Source organism: Doryrhamphus excisus, linkage group LG10 (assembly GCF_037039965.1).
Source record: "Doryrhamphus excisus strain RoL-2023G ecotype Guam linkage group LG10, RoL_Dexc_Guam_v1.1, whole genome shotgun sequence".
NCBI classification, from domain to species: domain Eukaryota; kingdom Metazoa; phylum Chordata; class Actinopteri; order Syngnathiformes; family Syngnathidae; genus Doryrhamphus; species Doryrhamphus excisus.
The window spans coordinates 19,924,436-19,948,066 of NC_136366.1; the positions used below are offsets into that span (position 1 = coordinate 19,924,436).

The following is a 23,631-nucleotide window of genomic DNA, read 5'->3' on the forward strand; positions in this document are numbered from 1 at the left end:
AAGAAATCCAGCCTTGCTCTTGCATGAAGCTGTTCCATGGAAATGGCACGCTGTCTTTGTCATTCCTGCAAACTAAGCACGATTTGCTGAAACAACAGCCGGGTGTTTCCAACGCCTCCTGTTTTGCACTGCAGCCACTCTATCTGTTCTTTAAATGAAAGCGTGCTGCCAACTCGCCTGATTGAAGACGCTGGAAAAGAGCAAAGGACCAATGGTTTACTTTAGCAACTTTTCCCTCCACTTCTTAAAAAAAAAAACGAAAACATGAAATAGCATTTTCTATTGTAGACATTCTCGTGTGGGAAGATGGAGAAGAAAAGTGCTTAGTCTGACGTTGTGTTGTTTGTGAAGAAACATCACAAATTCCTGCTTCAGCAAATATGGCCACACTTTTTGGTTTGCAAAGAAAATATTCTCAGAGGAACATGTATTATGTATCCATATGTATTTGGGGTGTCCACCTACCTTGCCTCCAGTGCTGCCCAATCTGGTGTCTGAATATGAATATGAATATGAATGAATCATTGGTAGTGGACACAGAGGCCGTTGCCGCGAATTGGCAGCCACGTTTCCGTTAGTCTACCCGGGAGCAGCTGTGACTACAGATGTAGTTTACCACCGGGAGTGAGGTGTGAATGAATAATGGGGTCACTTTGGGTGCCTTGAAAAGCGCTATAAAATGGAATGATATTATGAACCAAAAAAAGGCAATACAGAATGTGGAAAAAGTGAAAAACTTACAAGAAAATACACATAAGGGGGATTTTTACAATAACAAAACAAGAATACATTTATAATATTATGACCAAATATACACGTGTACTGTATGTAAATTATGACTGGACAAAAATACTGTCAAAATATGAGGACAGAACAATGTTTTAGTATTATACAACCCCATAATAATTGGTTAGTAGAAAAGCGCCTTAAAATTAAATGTTGTGAACCAAAAAAAATCAATACAGAATGAGGAAAAAATGGGAAAAAGTGAAAAAGTTACAAGAAAAAACACAATATTGGGGGTAAGTCTGCATTTTACAATAACAAAACAAGAATACATTTATAATATTATGACAGAACGATGTTTTAGTATTATACAACCCCATAATAATTGGTTAGTAGAAAAGCGCTATAAAATGGAACGATATTATGAACCAAAAAAAGGCAATACAGAATGTGGAAAAAAGTGAAAAAGTTACAAAAAAAAACACAATATTGGGGGGAAGGCTGCATTTTACAATAACAAAACAAGAATACATTTATGATATTATGACTAAATGTACATTTGTACTGTATGGAAATTATAACTGGACAAAAATACTGTCAAAATATGAGGACAGAACAATGTTTTAGTATAATACAACCCCATAATAATTGGTTAGTAGAAAAGCGTTGTAAAATTAAATTTTAACCAAAAAAAGTCAATACAGAATGAGGAAAAAATGGGAAAAAGTGAAAAAGTTACAAGAAAAAACACAATATTGGCGGGAAGGCTGCATTTTACAATAACAAAACAAGAATACATTTATAATATTATGACAGAACGATGTTTTAGTATTATACAACCCCATAATAATTGGTTAGTAGAAAAGCGCTATAAAATGGAACGATATTATGAACCAAAAAAAGGCAATACAGAATGTGGAAAAAAGTGAAAAAGTTACAAAAAAAAACACAATATTGGGGGGAAGGCTGCATTTTACAATAACAAAACAAGAATACATTTATGATATTATGACTAAATGTACATTTGTACTGTATGGAAATTATAACTGGACAAAAATACTGTCAAAATATGAGGACAGAACAATGTTTTAGTATAATACAACCCCATAATAATTGGTTAGTAGAAAAGCGTTGTAAAATTAAATTTTAACCAAAAAAAGTCAATACAGAATGAGGAAAAAATGGGAAAAAGTGAAAAAGTTACAAGAAAAAACACAATATTGGCGGGAAGGCTGCATTTTACAATAACAAAACAAGAATACATTTATAATATTATGACAGAACGATGTTTTAGTATTATACAACCCCATAATAATTGGTTAGTAGAAAAGCGCTATAAAATGGAACGATATTATGAACCAAAAAAAGGCAATACAGAATGTGGAAAAAAGTGAAAAAGTTACAAAAAAAAACACAATATTGGGGGGAAGGCTGCATTTTACAATAACAAAACAAGAATACATTTATGATATTATGACTAAATGTACATTTGTACTGTATGGAAATTATAACTGGACAAAAATACTGTCAAAATATGAGGACAGAACAATGTTTTAGTATAATACAACCCCATAATAATTGGTTAGTAGAAAAGCGTTGTAAAATTAAATTTTAACCAAAAAAAGTCAATACAGAATGAGGAAAAAATGGGAAAAAGTGAAAAAGTTACAAGAAAAAACACAATATTGGCGGGAAGGCTGCATTTTACAATAACAAAACAAGAATACATTTATAATATTATGACAGAACAATGTTTTAGTATTATACAACCCTGTAATATGTTTTAGTATTATATTATATAACCCTGTAAAAATTGGTTAGCAGAACTCTGAATACCAGGGTGGCACGACGGTCGAGTGGTTAGCGCACAGACCTCACAGTGAGGAGACCAGGGTTCAATTCCACCCTCGGCCATCTCTGTGTGGAGTTTGCATGTTCTCCCCGTGCATGCGTGGGTTTTCTCCGGGTACTCCGGTTTCCTCCCACATTCCAAAAACATGACTCCAAATTGTCCATAGGTATGAATGTGAGTGTGAATGGTTGTTTGTCTATATGTGCCCTGTGATTGGCTGGCGAGACCAAAGACAGCTGGGATAGGCTCCAGCACCCCTCGCACCCCTCGTGAGGATAAGCGGTAGAAAATGAATGAATGAAGTCTGAAAACCATTTTTGAAAAAACCCTCCATTATATAACACTAATAGAATTATTCAACATTATCACAGTGCCATGACGAATGTGGCAGCCCAATTGTAAATGTTATTTGTTTGTTCACTCTCAAAGAATTAAAAGTTTTGTTGTGGAGTTAATGGATTCTATTATATGAAGTGACAGAGCTCCATTCCAGGCTGCCAACTCATGTTACTGTGAAATGAGAAGTTCACAACACTTTCCTCTTGGATAATTGTGTTTGCCGGCAGCCATGCTCGTGCTCCTGTTTAGTTTCATCTCTCCAATATAGTACCTCGTCACCTTTTGGACTTTTAACTAGATTGATGCTGATGGAAGCGCCGTGACCTGATCCTCCATGTTTGGATTCCATTTTCTTGAATCAACAACATGCTGATAAACAAGTCAGGTGTACTTTGTGAAAAACGTTATTTAGAGTAAAGTTCACCTCTGTTAACATACTTTTCTCCATTAGCTGGATTATGTGTCGCCAAAAAAAGTCACAAAAATCCCCCCCGCCCCCCAAAAAAAGCAAACTTTTTATTTCTATTTACCCGGAAAAATCTGGTTAAATTCCAAATTGTACGACCTCAGAAGGGTTGTTGGACTGTGACAGTGCTAGGAATGAAAATCCCGTCCAAGAGGATAGCCCTCAGCTAGCTGGCGGCCTTCTTATTTCCATCCAGTGCTTTGCTACTCCACAATCTCATTAAAGTCGCCATCTGGGCTGCAGGCTATGTTTTATAGCATTCTGTGCTAAATCCAAAAGTTGACACTGTGTGTTTATTGTGTGTTGTTATAATTACATTTCTCCATAACATAAGTCACCGTCAAAGGCTTCATTAGCCCACTTCCTCGGATAAATATGCTGTGTGATTCAGTCGTATTGTTTGGTTGTCGGAGCCAATGTGTTTGTACATGAAGTATAGTATACCAGTATACCCAGTATACCAGTATACAGTATGAGCGACGGTTGTCTTTCAACATGATTCAACATGTGCAACATGTGTCTCTGTCATCCCTCGCCGCTTGGCACTTTAATATTATTGGCTGGATGTCATGGATGTACATATATACACAAATACATCAAGTCAGTGTAGCGTTCACTGTGGGAACGGAACTGGAGGAGTCTGTTTGGAGAATGAGCTCCGCTGCGCCACTATTGTCCGAATTCGAGCAAAGAAAATCAAAGTCAAACATTATTAGAGCTCTGTAGATGTGACATAACACCCCTATAGTCAACTATACGTTCCTATTAATTGTAAATGTTGCTGGCATTCTACGTAAATAGCCCCTAACTGGTGTGCTAACAAGCTGACCAGTTAGCCTCAAAATGTACCACTTCCACAGGGAATGGGAGAATAACTTTTTCACTCTGTGATGTTGGACATGCCATGGCTGACTTCATGCAGTGTTAAAGTACTGTAATGTGAGGTAATGTCTCAAAGGTTTGTGTCATTACTGCTGCAGAATACTACGTATCACTTGTATTTCAGTATGTTTGAACAAATAGCAACGATCATGTATTAATTAATTCCTTAATAGTAACGGATGACTGTAGGTATTTGGCGAAATGAACTAAAATACAAACATAAGGCATTAAGAAGATGCATTCAAAGATATTGTGATTATAGTAATATTTGCAAATGATGATTAATCAATGTTAACTATGAAAAGTGATATTGGATAATTCCTCAAGGTACACCTGACGGTTTCTCAAGGTACACTAGTGTGCCGCGGCACAGTGGTTGAAAATCACTGATATACAGTATATGAGCTGGTCACTAGGTGCCGGTAAGGTTACTGTAATCTTTGGTGAGACACACAAGCACCAGACTTAATAGGTGGAACAACAGGCTTTTATAGCAGTTTTGATTTATCTTAGAGTAAACACATTAATCCCTAACACGGCGTACTGTTGGGGGCTGTAGCTGGAACTCAACTCTTAAACCCCCAAAGTCACTTCCTGTCTGCTCCAACACACAGCATGAGTCTTACTTATGTATTATTATGTCTTCTTTTCTCTTATTATGGCAACCATATTGGCAAATACGGGCTGGAAATATTAAAATATTAAACTTATGAAAAAGGAATCCTACTTCGTGGAAATTCACTTATCACAGAACCAATTAACCACAATAAACGAGGGATTACTGCAATTTGTACACTTCCTGTGTTGAAATCTTACTCTTTTCTAGCTGGGAGAAAAAATATATACAAAATGCTGAACAATCGAGTCATAAGTTTTGTGGTAATGAAAACATAAACACAAAATAAAATATCGAACAAAAGAAAACAAATGAAGAGCTTGCAACCAAAAGGCGCTAAATCCATTTTGACTGATTTCGAGAAAATCAATGATTTTTAATTACGCACATATCAATCTATTTGGTCATCAAGTCTATATTGCAAATGAAAGAGCTATCAATATAGGTCATAAAAATGTATGCTATAAAAATCCTGCACACACCATGTATTTTATATATTTTTTTAATTATTTTTATTTTCGGATTTAGCGCCTTTTGACTGAAATGATGGATTTCGACAAAAATCATCTCATTACAAACTCTTTACATTGTATGTTTTTTAGTACAAGTAAAATAATGTTTCTCATGAAAAACACAATTTGTGTTCTCCTGAATTGCATAACATACTGTAACTATCATACGTGTACTTAATGTACACAAACAAAACAGGATGCGCACTGATACTGGCTTTCTGTATGTGCAGTGCCAATTGTATTCTTCTCTCTGATTGGTCAGATTATCAATAGATGGGAAACTTGGGCCAATCAGAATAAAGAATAAAGAAAGGGATTTAGCTCCTTTTGGTTGAAATCTGAAATGGAAATAGCGCCTTTTGGTTGAAAGCATAAATTTCATATCACTTTTTTTCATATTTTTTTAAATGATTTCAAGACCAAAATATGTGATTTGGATACACATGACAGAGGTCTATTAAACTCATGAAAAACATGCAACTTAGTGAAAATTGGATTTAGCGCCTTTTGGTTGCAAGCTCTTCAAATTTGTCACATTTTGTCCAAAATGTTCTTTTCTTTTTTCCACCCATTTTCTCCATTTGGCATCTTCCGTTCACAGGTGTTCATGTTTCCCGATTGTCTTTCAGCACCCAAACACACACACACACACACACTGATGCTTCCATTACTGCCAATCTAAACCTTTAGACCAGCTATTAATGAAGGCGGAGACCACCAAGGATGTTTTTAGAGACCTTCTCTTTTCCTATATATATATATATATATATATTTTTTTTTTTTTACATTATGGGGAAATGCACTTCAATCGCCTGCAGCCTTTTTACGTGTCTCTCCTGCACTTTGCTTGTGATTGGCAGCCCGAGGGCTCGGGCGGTATTACCATAGTTATCTCTCTCCGCCACATGGCCGACAGCACTAACAGCCACCAAAAGCTGTCTTGTGCGCCTCTTAAAATACAACCTATAGGCTTCACTTGTAAAAGGGCATAAACACGCAAACAAAACTCACAAAAGTAACAAAGTTAAAGGAGCTAGCAGATAAGAGGAAACGCTCTTATCGACATTTGACTCCCTTTTTTTTTGGGTAACATCTGCCGTACGTGTCTGGTTTCCCAATATGCCATGCGTGTTTCGGACAATATCCCAAAATATACGCTTACGCAAAGGTTAACTTTGCACTCTGATGTTTAATACTAGTAACATTTGTATGGAATACATTATACAGTGAATCCCTGCAGAACAAAATGCTGCTAACATTTACTGTGAAGTGAATTCATTCAAAAAGGAAGGTGTTTGCTCCGTAATAGTTTCACCTTGTGGTGTTGTATAGAAATCAGCGTCACAGGCAAGCATGGTCGTGACCCTTAGATGCAGACACAGGAATGTTTGCAGGTAAAAAAATTATAATTTTAATAAAGGTTCCTCCGGCAGGAAACAAGCCAACTTGTAAAACGACTCGCGTCAAACAAAGGGCAGTCAATCAAGGAACCAAAAAAGGAAAGGACGCACACCTGAACTTAAATAGGAGAATCGGAAACAGTTGTGGACCAAAGGAGGACAGGAAACGAGATACGAAAGGAAGTGAAAGAGAAAATAAGAGTATCCAAAGGGGAACTAAACTAGAAAGGAAACAGCAAAGGAAGTGGACAATCAGCGTCCGTCTGCTTCGATAGACACCTTCAGATGTGTGATATGCGGTCAAACATCGGTTTTCGCATGCCACGATTTTATTACAAATTCAGCAAAACCAAGGTGTCGCGTTGAACTTCCATTGACCGGAAGGTCAACGTATCACATGACCCCGGGGAGAAATATTTTGTGGTTTTTTGGGGGGGGGTTTTGCCAGCGTTTTTGACACAAATGGCTACCGGGGGGGTAGCTGTGACTACAGATGTAGTTTACCACCGGGAGTGAGGTGTGAATGAATAATGGGGTCACTTTGGGTGCCTTGAAAAGCGCTAGAAAATGGAATGATATTATGAACCAAAGGCAATACAGAATGTGGGAAAAAGTGAAAACGTTACAAGAAAAAACACATAAGGGGGAAGGGTGTATTTTACAATAACAAAACAAGAGTACATTTATAATATTATGACCAAATATACACATGTACTGTATGTAAATTATGACTGGACAAAAATACAGTAAAGTCTCGTTATATCGATATCGGTTATATCGAAGTACTGCTTATTACGATACTATTTTAATTTCCCGGCAAATTTCTAGTCTTTTATGATATAATTAGTTCCGTTAGTACGATACCCGGTTATTATGATAATCCAGTTACTACGATGCCCTTTTCATCTCCCGCCAGCCAATTTGGTCTGCTTATATCGATACAAAAGCAGCTTAAATCAATCTTTGCTTAAGGATTTCAATACCAAAAAAGAACACGGCGAACGGCTGCTTCCAGTCAACTTTATTTTTCACACTTCCACCACCAGAGCACAGCACACACACCGATTCCCGCACTTCCTGGTTCACAGGTCATGCTCAACCCGCCCCACATAGCTGGCCAAACACATGCCTGCAACAGAAGAACCAACTGACATAGCATACACACCTATTCCAACGAAGACACAAGCGTACAAATACATGTATTTAATTGTGTTGTATTCAGATATCTTTTTATCGCTTGCAATAATCACTGTTTTTCATATGTACATGCTGGCGTTCGTGACATGCTCTGGTGGTGGAAGTGTGAAAAATAAAGTTGACTGGAAGCAGCCGTTCGCCGTGTTCTTTTTTGGTATTGAAATCCTTAAGCAAAGATTGATTTAAGCTGCTCGACATTGTTCTATACTATAGAACAATGTCGAGTGCATTATTGCCCACTTTTAATGCAGTTCGGCGCAGGATCGGATATATCGACAGTCCGGTTATATCGATATTTTTTCCGACTCTCGACAATATCGATATAACGAGACTTTACTGTACTGTCAAAATATGAGGACAGAACAATGTTTTAGTATTATACAACCCCATAATAATTGGTTAGTAGGAAAACACTATAAAATGAAATTATATTATGAACCAAAAAAGGCAATACAGAATGTGGGAAAAAGTGAAAAAGTTCCAAGAAAAAACACAATATTAGTGGGAAGGCTGCATTTTACAATAACAAAACAAGAATACATTTATAATATTATGACCAAATATACATGTGTACTGTATATAAATTGTAACTGGACAAAAATACTGTCAAAATATGAGGACAGAACAATGTTTTAGTATTATACAACCCCGTAATAATTAGTAGAAAAACACTATCAAACGACACAAATAGCTGTGACGTTTAACAAATCTAATGATCTCTTCACCTCCTTCTGGTCCAGACTCTCACGGGATGGACTTGTACGCGGTTGCCGTCCATGAGTTTGGTCACGCCATCGGCCTGGTCCATACGTCAGCCATGGAGTCCATTATGAGACCGTACTACCAGGGTCCTGTCGGAGACCCTCTGAAGTATGACTTACCCTATGAAGACAAGGTTCGCGTCTGGCAACTCTATGGTAAGAATCAACTCTGAGCGAGCACTGCAAATGTATTGATCACCAAAAATATGGATAAAGATAATTGGGTGCCTTTCGGGCATTTGACCTTATCGCAGCGTTTGTTGATGGAGGCGGCACGCAGCAGAGAGAATAATGGGCATGGAGGTGGGAATGAAATGCAGAGGGAAGCACAGTGAAGGAGGACAACGGAAATAAGTGAATTTTAAAAGCATCGGGGGGATTTACGGCCCCATTTACAACAATAGGTGATGAGAGGAAATAACTTGGCCACTTTGTATTCCCATTCTCACAAAATCCAATCGGTTCTTGCTGTGCACTTGTACAATCTGTCCAAATGTTTTGTGGGAATCTGTGCTGCTCTTCTTGCGTTATTAATACAAAACTAACTGAGGTCTTCTCGCTCATAGCTAGGTGTCTTGATACTTTTGCCATTATATAAAGCAGGGGTGTCCGTATTGTGGCCCGCGGGCCATATGCGGCCTTAAAATAGTTTCTAAAATTACAACTTAACAAGATATATACATATGAAACCTAACAAGAACACTAGCAAAAATTGTACGTTTTTTTTTTTACAAAACTAACGACCAAAGAGAAAAAGTTTTAATAATCGAAGGAGAAAAGTCGTTATTTTACAAGAATATTGTTATGAGGAAAATTAATGGCATTTTAGCAGCATTAAGTTATAGTCGTGATATTATGAGAAACAAAGACAACAGCAAATAAAGTTGGAATATTTGGGAAATTAGCTTGCCGGAATGTTCCGAAAATAAAGTCAAAATATTATGGCAAGAAATTATTATTATTTCATAATTAATTATGAAAAGAAAATTTACCAGAAGAAAGACAGTAATAATTGAAAAAAAACAGCTGTAATTTTATGAGAATAAAGTCAAAATATTAACAGAATAAAGTTGGATTCTACCAAGAAAATAAAGTAATTTTTGGAAAATTAGGTTTCAGAAAAACTTATAATGTAAGAATAAAGTCGAAATATTATGAGAATAAAGTCATAAATTAAAAAAAATTGCAATAATTTAATTCAAAGAATGAAGTCAAGGTGAAGTATTATGAGGAAAAATAATTTTAGTAGAATGGAGTTGAAGTATTAAAGAAAGTAATGTAAAGTTATGTTATGAGAAACAACCAAAACTAAATAAAGTTGTAATTTTTGCAAAATTATGTTGTGTAAAAATGTAGGATATTACCAGAATAAAGTCGTAATATTCCAAAAAGAAAATGTATGATGCTTATGATACCACAGCAAATATCTCCTGCATTTTAGCACATCTAAGTGGTTTGTCCTTGTGGTCCTCAGTGAAAAACATCCCTGGTAGATCTTCTAAATGACTTGTACATCCTCCTCAGGTGTCCGAGACTCCGTGTCCCACACCACACAACCGGGCAACCCCTCCCAAACGGCAGACCCACCAGTGCTGCTGGACCTTCCGGAAAACAGATCGTCTGTCTTGTGAGTAGAGGATGTGCCTGGCATTTCATGCAACTCCCACAACTTAAGCACCGCTTGGATGTCAAAGGCATAAAATTCAGCTTATGACCTTTTCGGTGATAATCTTTTTTTTTTCTTTACTTTTGTGACCTTCTGAAACACACAAGCACACTGATCCATCACCCTGCAAACACCCTAAGGTCTTACTTCCTCGATTACATAACCGTTTTGAACATAATATATTTACATTTGCACAATTCAACAATGAAATGTTACTTTTAAGGAAATTTCTAAGGAAAGAGTAGATCATGCGTAATACAGTGCAACCTCCATTTTTGTCATTGATTTGTCGGAAAATGAAATACATACAAAATAAGCTGAGAGAGGCTGCACAGTGTTAAAGTGGTTAGCATGCAGGCCTCACAGCTAGGAGACCCGAGTTCAATTCCACCCTTGGCCATCTCTGTGTGGAGTTTGCATGCGTGGGTTTTCTCCGGGTACTCCGGTTTCCTCCCACATTCCAAAAACATGCTAGGTTAATTGGCGACTCCAAATTGTCCATAGGTATGAATGTGAGTGTGAATGGTTGTTTGTCTATATGTGCCCTGTGATTGGCTGGCGATCAGTCCAGGGTGTACCCCGCCTCTCGCCCGAAGATAGCTGGGATAGGCTCCAGCACCCCCGCAACCCTGGTGAGGTTAAGCGGTAGAAAATGAATGAATAATTAATGATACAGTGGAACCTCAGTTAGAGTTCGCTCTGGTTAGTGAACCACAATTTTGCCTTGGTTTGCAAACATATGTACAATATGGCACACGTCTTGTCATGTTATAAATACACAGCATGAGTCCATCTGTGTTCTTCATATATTTTTAAAATCAGGAAACTTCACTTCTAGCGTTTTATCATGAAGAGTGGTAAAATGATTCCACGGTCCATCACAGTACATTGTCAGTACAAAATACCATTAGTGAGTTTGGAGGAAGTAGGGCAAGATAAAGTAATTGTCGGGTATTCAGCACCCTAACAATGACGCCTTGGGGTGGCTGTCAGGCAGCCACGATGCATACTGTGTACCTTTTGTTATGTTAATTAGCAGCCAAAGCGAGCTGAACCAGGTTGCCGTGCTTCTAATTGAACTGTTTTTCTTTAATTAAAGGGCTCAATAGACATGAGAATCCCGTTTCCTCCTCATTACTAGTCTTTCATCCGCTGGATCTAGCTTGACCTAGGTCCCGACTGCTGACCGCTAGGGAGCGGTGTTGCGTCGACACGCTCCATGAAAGGACATGTTTGTTTACAATCGGATGGTCTGACTGCCTCCCACTCACAGTGACAGTCCTGTGAGGTTAATGGCTTCATCATTGGCAGGCCGACCACGTCACTACTTGAAATCACTTATTATCCCTGTGGGTAAATGCACTTGAAGGGTGGGAGTGGAGTGGGGGGGGGGGTGAAAGCTTGTCAGCAAGAGAGCATCTCAGGCTCACCTAATTGAAGCAAACATTTCACATCTAAAGCGTCTTTTTATCCTGTGGTTCCGTTTTAACATTCCCTTCCTTCACTGTCCTTCCCTCGCAGGCTGGTACAAGATGCCCCAGACAGATGCGCCGGCCATTTTGATGCCGTCGCCCAAATACGAGGGGAGGCCTTTTTTTTCAAAGGTATTTTAAAAAGCCGAAAGCACAAAGCGTGTAGCAGAGAAACAGACAGACGCGGGCTGATTACGAGAGAGGGAGACGAGGTGAACGAGGATCAATTGTGAGGAAGAGACAGGGTTGCGGGCACGGAGTGGGCGCTCCAGCGATCAATAGAAAGCCAAGTGATGTGTTGCTCCCGGGGCTCTCCTCACACCATCACGGAATTTTATGTTCCAAACAAAACGCTCCAATAAGCCCCCGCCTGCTTTGCTGTAGACGTCTTATCTCTTTAATATGGACTTTATCTTTTCATGCTCATTAGCTCGTGTGGCTAATATATCTGCAAACACACACAGCTTTTCCAAAATGTTTAATAAGGTCGTACTGTGCGTTTTTTAATACATTCATTTATCTTACTTAATGCAAATATGTGACTTGGCTTGTGGTGAGCAGAAAGGCGACTTTTTTAATGCAAATGTAAAACTTTATTCTTGTACATTTACGACTTTTTTTCTCGGAAATTTCCCACTTTTTTCTTGTGAATGTACGACTTTATTCCCATAAATCACAACTTTATTCTCTCACTCACAGATAATCTTAATACTCTGTCCGAACAGGCTTTGGGTAAAGGTAATATTATGACTTTTTTTCTTGTTAATTTGCGACTTTTTTTAAGGCAAATTTATTTATTTTTATGTATTTTTGTACATTTACGACTTTTTTTCTTGGAAATTTCCCACTTTTTTCTCATAAATCTACGACTTTATTCCCAAAATCTTCGATGATTTTAATACTCTGTCTGAACAAGCTTTGGGTAAAGATAATATTACAAATTTTTTTCTTGTTAATTTGAGACTTTTTTTATGCAAATTTTTAATTTATTCTTGTACATTTACAACTTTTTTCTCTGAAGTTTCCCACTTTTTTCTTGTAAATGTACGACTTTATTCTCAAAATCTCAGATAATTTTAATACTCTGTCCGAACAAGCTTTGGGTAAAGGTAATATTCCGACTTTTTTTCTTGTTAGTTTGCGACTTTTTTTAAGGCAAATTTATTTATTTTTATGTATTTTTGTACATTTACGACTTTTTTTCTTGGAAATTTCCCACTTTTTTCTCGTAAATGTACGACTTTATTCCCAAAATCTTCGATGATTTTAATACTCTGTCTGAACAAGCTTTGGGTAAAGATAATATTACAAATTTTTTTCTTGTTAATTTGAGACTTTTTTAATGCAAATTTAAAATTTATTCTTGTACATTTACAACTTTTTTCTCTGAAGTTTCCCACTTTTTTCTTGTAAATGTACGACTTTATTCTCAAAATCTCAGATAATTTTAATACTCTGTCCGAACAAGCTTTGGGTAAAGGTAATATTAGGACTTTTTTTCTTGTTAATTTGCAACTTTTTTTAAGGCAAATTTATTTATTTTTATGTATTTTTGTACATTTACGACTTTTTTTCTTGGAAATTTCCGTCGTAAATGTACGACTTTATTCCCAAAATCTTCGATGATTTTAATACTCTGTCTGAACAAGCTTTGGGTAAAGATAATATTACAAATTTTTTTCTTGTTAATTTGAGACTTTTTTAATGCAAATTTAAAATTTATTCTTGTACATTTACTACTTTTTTCTCTGAAGTTTCCCACTTTTTTCTTCTAAATGTACGACTTTATTCTCAAAATCTCAGATAATTTTAATACTCTGTCCGAACAAGCTTTGGGTAAAGGTAATATTATGACTTTTTTTCTTGTTAATTTGCGACTTTTTTTAAGGCAAATTTATTTATTTTTATGTATTTTTGTACATTTACGACTTTTTTTCTTGGAAATTTCCGTCGTAAATGTACGACTTTATTCCCAAAATCTTCGATGATTTTAATACTCTGTCCGAACAAGCTTTGGGTAAAGGTAATATTATGACTTTTTTTCTTGTTAATTTTCAACTTTTTTTAAGGCAAATTTATTTATTTTTATGTATTTTTGTACATTTACGACTTTTTTTCTTGGAAATTTCCCACTTTTTTCTCGTAAATGTATGACTTTATTCCCAAAATCTTCGATGATTTTAATACTCTGTCTGAACAAACTTTGGGTAAAGATAATATTAAAAAAAATTTTCTTGTTACTTTGAGACTTTTTTAATGCAAATTTAAAATTTATTCTTGTACATTTGCAACTTTTTTCTCTGAAGTTTCCCACTTTTTTCTTGTAAATGTACGACTTTATTCTCAAAATCTCAGATAATTTTAATACTCTGTCCGAACAAGCTTTGGGTAAAGGTAATATTATGACTTTTTTTCTTGTTAATTTTCAACTTTTTTTAAGGCAAATTTATTTATTTTTATGTATTTTTGTACATTTACGACTCTTTTTCTTGGAAATTTCCCACTTTTTTCTCGTAAATGTATGACTTTATTCCCAAAATCTTCGATGATTTTAATACTCTGTCTGAACAAACTTTGGGTAAAGATAATATTAAAAAAAATTTTCTTGTTACTTTGAGACTTTTTTAATGCAAATTTAAAATTTATTCTTGTACATTTGCAACTTTTTTCTCTGAAGTTTCCCACTTTTTTCTTGTAAATGTACGACTTTATTCTCAAAATCTCAGATAATTTTAATACTCTGTCCGAACAAGCTTTGGGTAAAGGTAATATTCCGACTTTTTTTCTTGTTAATTTGCGACTTTTTTTTAAGGCAAATTTATTTATTTTTATGTATTTTTGTACATTTACGACTTTTTTTCTTGGAAATTTCCCACTTTTTTCTCGTAAATGTACGACTTTATTCTCAAAATCTCAGATGATTTTAATACTCTGTCCGAACAAGCTTTGGGTAAAGGTAATATTCCGACTTTTTTCTTGTTTTATTTGCAACTTTTTTTAATGCAAATTTAAAACTTTATTCTTGTACATTTACAACTTTTTTCTCGGAAGTTTCCCACTTTTTTCTCGGAAGTTTCCCACTTTTTTCTCTGAAGTTTCCCACTTTTTTCTCGTAAATGTACGACTTTATTCTCATAAATCACGACTTTATTCTCAAAATCACAGATGATTTTAATACTCTGCCCGAACAGGCTTTGGGTAAAGGTAATATTACGACTTTTTTTTTTTGTTAATTTGCGACAGAAAGGCCAATTGCAGTATCTGCATGATATACTCAAATGAGGGTAACAATGCATCATCGATAAAGTGGTTTTTAAATATTAAAAGTTAGTTTGGGTCGAGTGGTTAGCATGCAGGCCTCACAGCTAGGAGACCCGAGTTCAATTCCACTCTGCCATCTCTGTGTGGAGTTTGCATGTTCTATGAATGTGAGTGTGAATGGTTGTTTGTCTATATGTGCCCTGTGATTGGCTGGCGATCAGACCAGGGTGTACCCCGCATCTCGCCCAAGACAGCTGGGATAGGCTCCAGCACCCCTTGCGACCCTAGTGAGGATAAGCGGTAGAAAATGAATGAATGAATAAGCTAAGAGATTAAAGATACAGTGGAACCTCAGTTAGAGTTCGCTCTGGTTAGTGAACCACAATTTTGCCTTGGTTTGCAAACATATGTACAATATGGCACACGTTTTGTCATGAATGAAATGAATGAACGAATGAAAGTGAGTTTGTTTGAGTAGAATCCTGTAAGAAATAACCACACAGCTCAAATTATTCTGGTTTCTTTCCATCAAAGGCAAGTACTTTTGGCGACTAACACGTGAGAAGAACCTGGTATCACTGCGTCCGGCTCAGATTCATCGATTCTGGAGAGGCCTTCCAGCCAGTGTGAACAGCGTGGACGCCGTGTACGAAAGGCCCGGAGACCACAAAATTGTCTTTTTTAAAGGTAGGATTTTAAACGGTCGTTTCTGCAGAATCAAACAGCCTCAATGTTTGTCCACACTCTTCAGGTCTGAAGTACTGGGTGTTTAAAGACAACATCGTGGAGGAGGGCTACCCCCGCCCAATCAGCGACTTCGGCCTGCCTTTGGAGGGAGTGGATGCCGCCTTTGTGTGGCTTCACAACGAAAAAACCTACTTCTTCAAGGACAACCGCTACTGGCGCTACGACGACCACCTGAGACGCATGGATCTGGGCTACCCGAAGGACAGCACGCTGTGGAAGGGGCTGCCGCCGCAACTGGATGACGCCATCCGGTGGTCTGACGGTGAGTCCGCACAGAGAGAAGTTTTCTAGGGAGTCGATGCAAGCACGAGGAGGCCGTAGACCATGGGTGAGCAAACTACGGGCAGGGGGCCACATGCGGCCCGCTAAGTGTTTCAATCCGGCCCGCCAGTTGCTTCCAAAGTATTTAAACCTTTAACGTACAACATAGATTTAAATTAAAAACATTTTCATATTAAACAGTATGTGAACATCCCTGACTAAAACATGACTCTGACTACTTGAAAGTCATGTTGCCTGGTTAAAATTCAAATTCAAATTCAAATTCAATTTCAAATTCAATTTCAAATTAAAATTAAATGTAATTTTTTTTCATATTAAAGAGTATGTGAACATCCCTGACTACAACATGACTCTGACTACTTGAAAGTCATGTTGCCTGGTTAAAATTATTAAAATTAAAATTAAAATTAAAATTAAAATTAAAATTAAAATTAAAATTAAAATTAAAATTAAAATTAAAATTAAAATTAAAATTAAAATTAAAATTAAAATTAAAATTAAAATTAAAATTAAAATTAAAATTAAAATTAACATTAATTTTAATTTACTCTTTATTCTCTTTTAATTTTCTCTTTACTCTTTACATACTCTTTAATATGAAAAAAAAATAATTTTTATTTTTATTTTTATTTTTATTTTTATTTTTATTTTTATTTTTATTTTTATTTTTATTTTTATTTTTATTTTTATTTTTATTTTTGTCTTTATTTTTATTTTTATTTTTATTTTTATTTTTATTTTTATTTTTATTTTTATTTTTATTTTTATTTTTATTTTTTTTCATATTAAAGAGTATGTGAACATCCCTGACTAAAACATGACTCTGACTACTTGAAAGTCATGTTGCCAGGTTAAAATTAAAATTAAAATTAAAATTAAAATTAAAATTAAAATTAAAATTAAAATTAAAATTAAAATTAAAATTAAAATTAAAATTAAAATTAAAATTAAAATTAAAATTAAAATTAAAATTAAAATTAAAATTAAAATTAAAAAAATTTCATATTAAAGAGTATGTGAACATCCCCGACTACAACATGACTCAGACTACTTGAAAGTCATGTTGCCGGATTAAAATTAAAATTAAAATTATTTATTATAAATTAGTTATTTGATGGGGTCTGATGTTTTAAGTGCTCCTGAAAAAAAGGGACAGAATGTATGACACTTTTACGGATAAATAATTCCAGGTGGACCGTAAACGTAAGACAGTTTGCATGTATCAAATTAAAATTCTGGCTTCCGGACAATTTTGTTAACTGACTGCGGCCCGCGAGTCAAAAAGTTTGCCCAACCCCGCCATAGACTCTCGGCATACACCAAAGCATACGGCATTGCATGGAGGAGCAACTTTGGAGCTGTATCAAAGTCAGCATTTAGCCAACAAACTTTGCGTTCTGTTTACATGATTGATCCTTCAGCTTCACCTTTGATAAAGCACTTGTTGGTATTCAGAACGGGAAGGAAAACAGCTAATAAACACCCAAGCGTAGGCTTATATGTGCTGTGTCTCAGGTGTCGTGCGTGAATGTTTGCAGTGTGTGGGCGCTGATGGTTTGGCAAGGCTAATGCTCAATCAGATAAGTAAGAATGAAAAATTGACTCCTCCCGCCCCCCAAATGGGGTGGGCTCCACTTTGGAGATGGGGGCTGATAAAATCTCTTCAAGGTTGGCAGGTCTGTCTTTATTTATGCTTGAACGATGCTGGTGCTAGCAACTCCTACAATAGGTTGTACAGATAAATACCGTTTATTATTAGTATTGTTAGCCATATTGCAAGAAAAGTCATATGTAGTACTCTACACTGGTCACTAGGTGTCAGTAATATTATGTTGAGCGACATTACTTTAACTTGCACTGGCCCATTGAGTCAGTCATGGGTGCAGAGTGAAAAAAGAGCTCTCCTCCCATTCTGTGTGGAAGTGGTACTTTTTTTTGCTTCTTACATTTTCTCCCACTGTTTCAAATGCTTTCTTAAGTTTAGAATAAGTACATCGGAAGCTAACTAGTTGCTATGCTTAAAGCGGGCAGCAGTCTCCGTGGCGTAATGAAAGATAGTCATAGTGAAGATGGATGATAACATCATGCTACACCTTCCCATTGCTAACATGTGAGTTTTTACACTTTATTATCGGTTACCATGTCTACTATATTAGGTAATATGAGGGTAAACAGGACTGTAGGGGTGTTATTTCATGTCTGCAGGACTCTAATATTGTTTTAAAAACATATTTAGAAGATTCTAATGAGGTTTTTTTTCTGCGCTTTGCATGCCCGAAGCCTCCAATGAAATCCCATGTTCCGTTCCAGGTTCGTCCTACTTCTTCAAGGGGAAGGAGTACTGGCGTGTGCCCAGCAGCGACATGGAGGCGGAGGAGGGCTACCCCCGCCTCATCTCCAAAGACTGGCTGCTGTGCACCGAAATGCAGTCGGACTCTCCGGGCGCGGAGCCCAAAAGCACCGAGACGAGAATCAACGTGCGCCAACACCCGGACCACGCCGAGAACGGCTACGAGGTGTGCTCGTGCACGTCGGACACCGCCTCGCCTTTAGGCGCCCGGCCCTCCCCGTCCGCCTTGTGGCTGCTGCCGCCTCTCTGGACGCTCTGGCTCGCCCTCTGCTCTCAACCGCTATGATGCCAAAACAAAGAAAGAACTCATTTAAAGACACCCAGCTTACATTTAAACTGGAACATTCTCTTCATATGAAGTACTAATTTTGCTCCTATTTATTTCTCAAGCCATTTGATGTTTATCTAAAAGGCCTTGCAGCATACCTAGTACATACTGTACAGTTAACACACAGGTGGGCTTCAATCCGCTTCGAATGGGAAAGGTAATGGTCTGAAAAAGAAGTTACAAAGATAGATGAGGTGAAACTTTGAGCAGCTAAACTTTACAAGAAACACAAATCAATGTTATTAGTTACACGGAACAAGCACACACCAATTAGAGTGTAGACCAAGTAAAGGAACAGGTTGACCTTTTTTCAGACACTTTATGATATTTCTATATCCAATTAATGGAAGGCTATCAGGCCGCAGACGGGAAATTAGATTTGACTTTTGCCATTTAAGTACCCCGACGAGTTTTACTTAAGCTCACTAATTAAAATGTTATACATTTACTGATGACATCACCGGCTGAAGCCAATTCAACAGGGCTCCAAAATCCAATTCATAATGCTGGCGGTGGACCAAAATATACCCCCAGTATGGTCTCATTTAATGGGACTGCAATAAGGATGTGTCCCCATGTGTGCAGGAACAGAAGTGACGTCAGGACAACGGGCCTCATTCACTCATTAGAGGTGCTTAGTTTTATGTCACCTTTCTCCATTTGTATACATTTTTTCTTCTTCGATTGCCCAAACAAGTCAACAATGGGCCTAAAGTCCTTCTATTTACCATATAAGGGCATTAAGGGCCCACCATTTTGTCATCTAGGTACTATGTTTTCCATATGGGGATTAAAAGCTGTCACCTTATCGAATAAAATTGCGAAAAGCCGTTCGTTCTCAATATGTGGACCTAAAAAAACTACTTTTGTGACCTTTGGCAAAGGAACCCGTACATTTTATTTTTTTTTAATTTTAATTTTTTTTTTTTAATCTCTGATTATTTGAATTCTCCGTCGTAACAGGCATTACACTTATTATTTTTTAATTTAATTTAATTTTTTTTAAATTTGATTTAATAAAGAATCCCTGATTATTTGAATTCTCTGTCGTAACAGGCATTATAGTTATTATTTTTTAATTTAATTAATTTTTTTTATTTAATTAAATAAAGAATCTATGATTATTTGAATTCTCCGTCGTAACAGGCATTACAGTTATTATTTTTTAATTTAATTTATTATTTTTTTAATTTAATTTAATAAAGAATCTCTGATTATTTGAATTCTCCGTCATAACAGGCATTGCCTGAGACACCTGTGAAAAGTTATGAAAATGTGATCTTTAGCCTTGGGGGTTTTTTTATGCAAATTTACAACTTTTATGCATTTATGACTTTTTTTCTCTGAAATTTCCACTTTTTCTCGTAAATGTACGACTTTATTCTCAAAATCTCAGATGATTTTAATACTCTGTCCATACAGGCTTTGGGTAAAGGTAATATTAGGACTTTTTTTTCTTGTTAATTTGCAACTTTTTTAATGCAAATGTAAAACTTTATTCTTGTACATTTACGACTTTTTTTCTCGGAAATTTCCCACTTTTTTCTTGTGAATGTACAACTTTATTCCCATAAATCACAACTTTATTCTCTCACTCACAGATAATCTTAATACTCTGTCCGAACAGGCTTTGGGTAAAGGTAATATTATGACTTTTTTTCTTGTTAATTTGCGACTTTTTTAAAGGCAAATTTATTTATTTTTATGTATTTTTGTACATTTACAACTTTTTTTCTTGGAAATTTCCCACTTTTTTCTCGTAAATCTACGACTTTATTCCCAAAATCTCAGATGATTTTAATACTCTATCCAAACAAGCTTTGGGTAAAGATAATATTATGACTTTTTTCTTGTTAATTTGAGACTTTTTTTATGCAAATTTTAAATTTATTCTTGTACATTTACTACTTTTTTCTCTGAAGTTTCCCACTTTTTTCTTGTAAATGTACGACTTTATTCTCAAAATCTCAGATAATTTTAATACTCTGTCCGAACAAGCTTTGGGTAAAGGTAATATTCCGAGTTTTTTGTTGTTTTATTTGCAACTTTTTTTAATGCAAATTTAAAACTTTATTCTTGTACATTTACAACTTTTTTCTCGGAAGTTTCCCACTTTTTTCTCGTGAATGTACGACTTTATTCTCATAAATCACGACTTTATTCTCAAAATCACAGATTATTTTAATACCCAAAGCCCGAACAGGCTTTGGGTAAAGGTAATATTACGACTTTTTTTCTTGTTAATTTGCGACTTTTTTTATTTCAAACTTACGATTTTATTCTTGTACATTTACAACCTTTTTTTTCTTTTAAATTTCCCACTTTTTTCTCATAAATTTAGGACTTTGTTCTCGAAATCTACTCCGTCATACGAAAGAACGGTTATGGTCAACCCTCAATGGTCCATATATGGATATGACACACCTTCCGTTTGTCATATCAGGAGATGAAAAGCCCTCGATAATCCATATAAGTGCATCGAAGCCCTTCCCCTTGCCGTATAAGTACATTGAAAAAGCAAATATGTCCATGCCAGGACATTAAACACTCATTCATGTTTCCTTCGCACCGTGAGGTCATCTTAGACTTAGACTGATTGTGTAACATTTAAGCATACATTTGTTCCTAAGAATTGTGGGTGAATGAGGCCCGGTGGATTGACATGAGTCCAGTTCTAAGGTCTAACAACAGTTAGATGAGGTTAGACATTCAGTTTTATTGAGCCTGGCAGCAAAAGCTTGTAAAAAGAGTTGAAGTGGACAGATGGTGATTGACACGCGAGCCTGGCATGTTGGTAGCTTTGCAGGGGGGGGGTCACGAGGAAGAGACACAAACGGCATGCTGGATGGACGGCATCTCAGACGGGAGACATTGGAGCTCCGGGGAGATGTCCGAGTGACGACTTTATTTTCATTCCGAACGATGGAGTCCAGGACCATCTGTGTCGTCGTGAGCAGAACTTTTTTGTCATTTTCAGCCCACAGAAGCATCAGCCTGGTTGTATTTTTGTAACGGTTATGGATACTTGCTCTCTTTCCTCACCCCGGACTGATTTTTATTCTCTCGCTCTGTCATACGTTGAACTGCAGTTTGAAACGTCAAAATATATTTGAGTTGCTCCAAGTCGAGTGTGTATTTCAACGTGTGTTTTCTAATGTAAAATATTTTTATAAGAAAATAAATTGTCACACTATTTGAGAGTACTTGGTTTCCAGCAATTTTACAATAAAGTGAACGTCTTAATAGAAAAACAATTTAATGATAAGATTGACAGAGTTGTAATTTTATGAGAATACAATCATATACAGAAAGATAATATTTTATTAGCATGGAGTTCCACCCATCCATTTCCAAGACTTTAAAAGAGAATGAAGTGAAAATATTGTAGCAGGAACTGGAAATTGGATTGGAAATTGTTCAAAGAGAACGGCAGAAAAAGAGGCGTATATTAAGTCAAAATATTAAGTCAAAAATTCATTCAAAAGAGGAAAAAAAGCTGCATTTTTACAAGGCAAACTCGATGACTAAAAGAATGTCATTTTAGTAGCATATACAGTAAAGTCTCGTTATATCGATATTCTCGGGAGTCGGAAAAAATACCGATATAACCGGACTATCCATATATCCGATCCTGCGCCGAACTGCATTAAAAGTGGGCGGATCTTTGATATGGCATGTAATTTTCTCCTTGAGTTCATGGATTGCGTATCTAGCATGCTTTTGTACTACAATACATTTTGTACTACAGTAAATAAAAATAAACTTACGCTGTAGTGATTACCGGTTACCGGGACATAATTCACCCCGGAACATAATTCACCCCGGAACTATCGATAGGGAAGGTGTTGCCACCCGGAGGGGTAGGCGCGAGGGACGGGTGTTTTCCGCTGTGTGTGCTGCACTCTGGTGGTGGAAGTGTGAAAAATAAAGTTGACTGGAAGCAGCCGTTCGCCGTGTTCTTTTTTGGTATTGAAATCCTTAAGCAAAGATTGATTTAAGCTGCTTTTGTATCGATATAAGCAGACCAAATTGGCTGGCGGGAGATGAAAAGGGCATCGTAGTAACCGGATTATCATAATAACCGTGTATCGTACTAACGGAGCTAATTATATCATAAAAGACTAGAAATTTGCCGGGAAATGAAAATAGTATCGTAATAAGTAGTAATTCGTTTTAACCGATATCGATATAACGAGACTTTACTGTACTTGAAATATTTTTATTATGAAAAAAAAAAAGTATGTGCCCATATAGGCTCCATACCCCCATGAGGACAAGCGGCATAGAAAATAAATGAAGGACTCGTTCTTCCATTTAATTCATCTGTTGTAATTATTTGAATTGTTTTCCCATTAATTATCTTCTATAAAAAAGTGTTCTCATGTTTGAATTAATTTGATTGCCTCAGGGAAAAATTGTATATTTTGGTTTTCACCTGACCTTTTGGAAGGAATTAATTAGGACTGCAACTAATGATTAATCCGCAGCTTGTTGTTTCAATTAATAAGGGAATCAGTTAGGCCACAGACGCACCAAATCAATATGAGCCAACACAAACTGGAACATATCAGACACAAAAATAATACGTCTGCTTTCATGCGTGACTAAAAATGAAATATTCACATTTGAGAAACACCCAAATAGTTGCCGAGGTGCCCCCGGTACCTTGGCTGCGGGCATTTAAAGGGTTTCTGGTCCCATGAGAGGGGGCATGCATGTTAGCGTGGTTCATTCACTTATGTGCTCTGGCAAGCATCAGCGGCCACATTCCAAG

General features: G+C 36.3%; 1 protein-coding gene across 1 annotated transcript in view; it reads left to right on the forward strand.

The window, feature by feature from the left end:
- Nucleotides 1-19,806, forward strand: part of mmp17a (matrix metallopeptidase 17a) — an 89,471-nt gene extending 69,665 nt beyond the window's left edge. The window contains exons 5-10 of the mRNA XM_058056569.2: nt 8,731-8,907; nt 10,276-10,378; nt 11,939-12,021; nt 15,685-15,837; nt 15,902-16,159; nt 18,490-19,806. Of these exons, the coding sequence (XP_057912552.2) occupies nt 8,731-8,907; nt 10,276-10,378; nt 11,939-12,021; nt 15,685-15,837; nt 15,902-16,159; nt 18,490-18,815 (1,100 nt within the window). The 3' untranslated portion in view covers nt 18,816-19,806. The remainder of the gene's footprint in view (nt 1-8,730; nt 8,908-10,275; nt 10,379-11,938; nt 12,022-15,684; nt 15,838-15,901; nt 16,160-18,489) is intronic.
- The last annotated feature ends 3,825 nt before the right edge of the window (nt 19,807-23,631 follow it).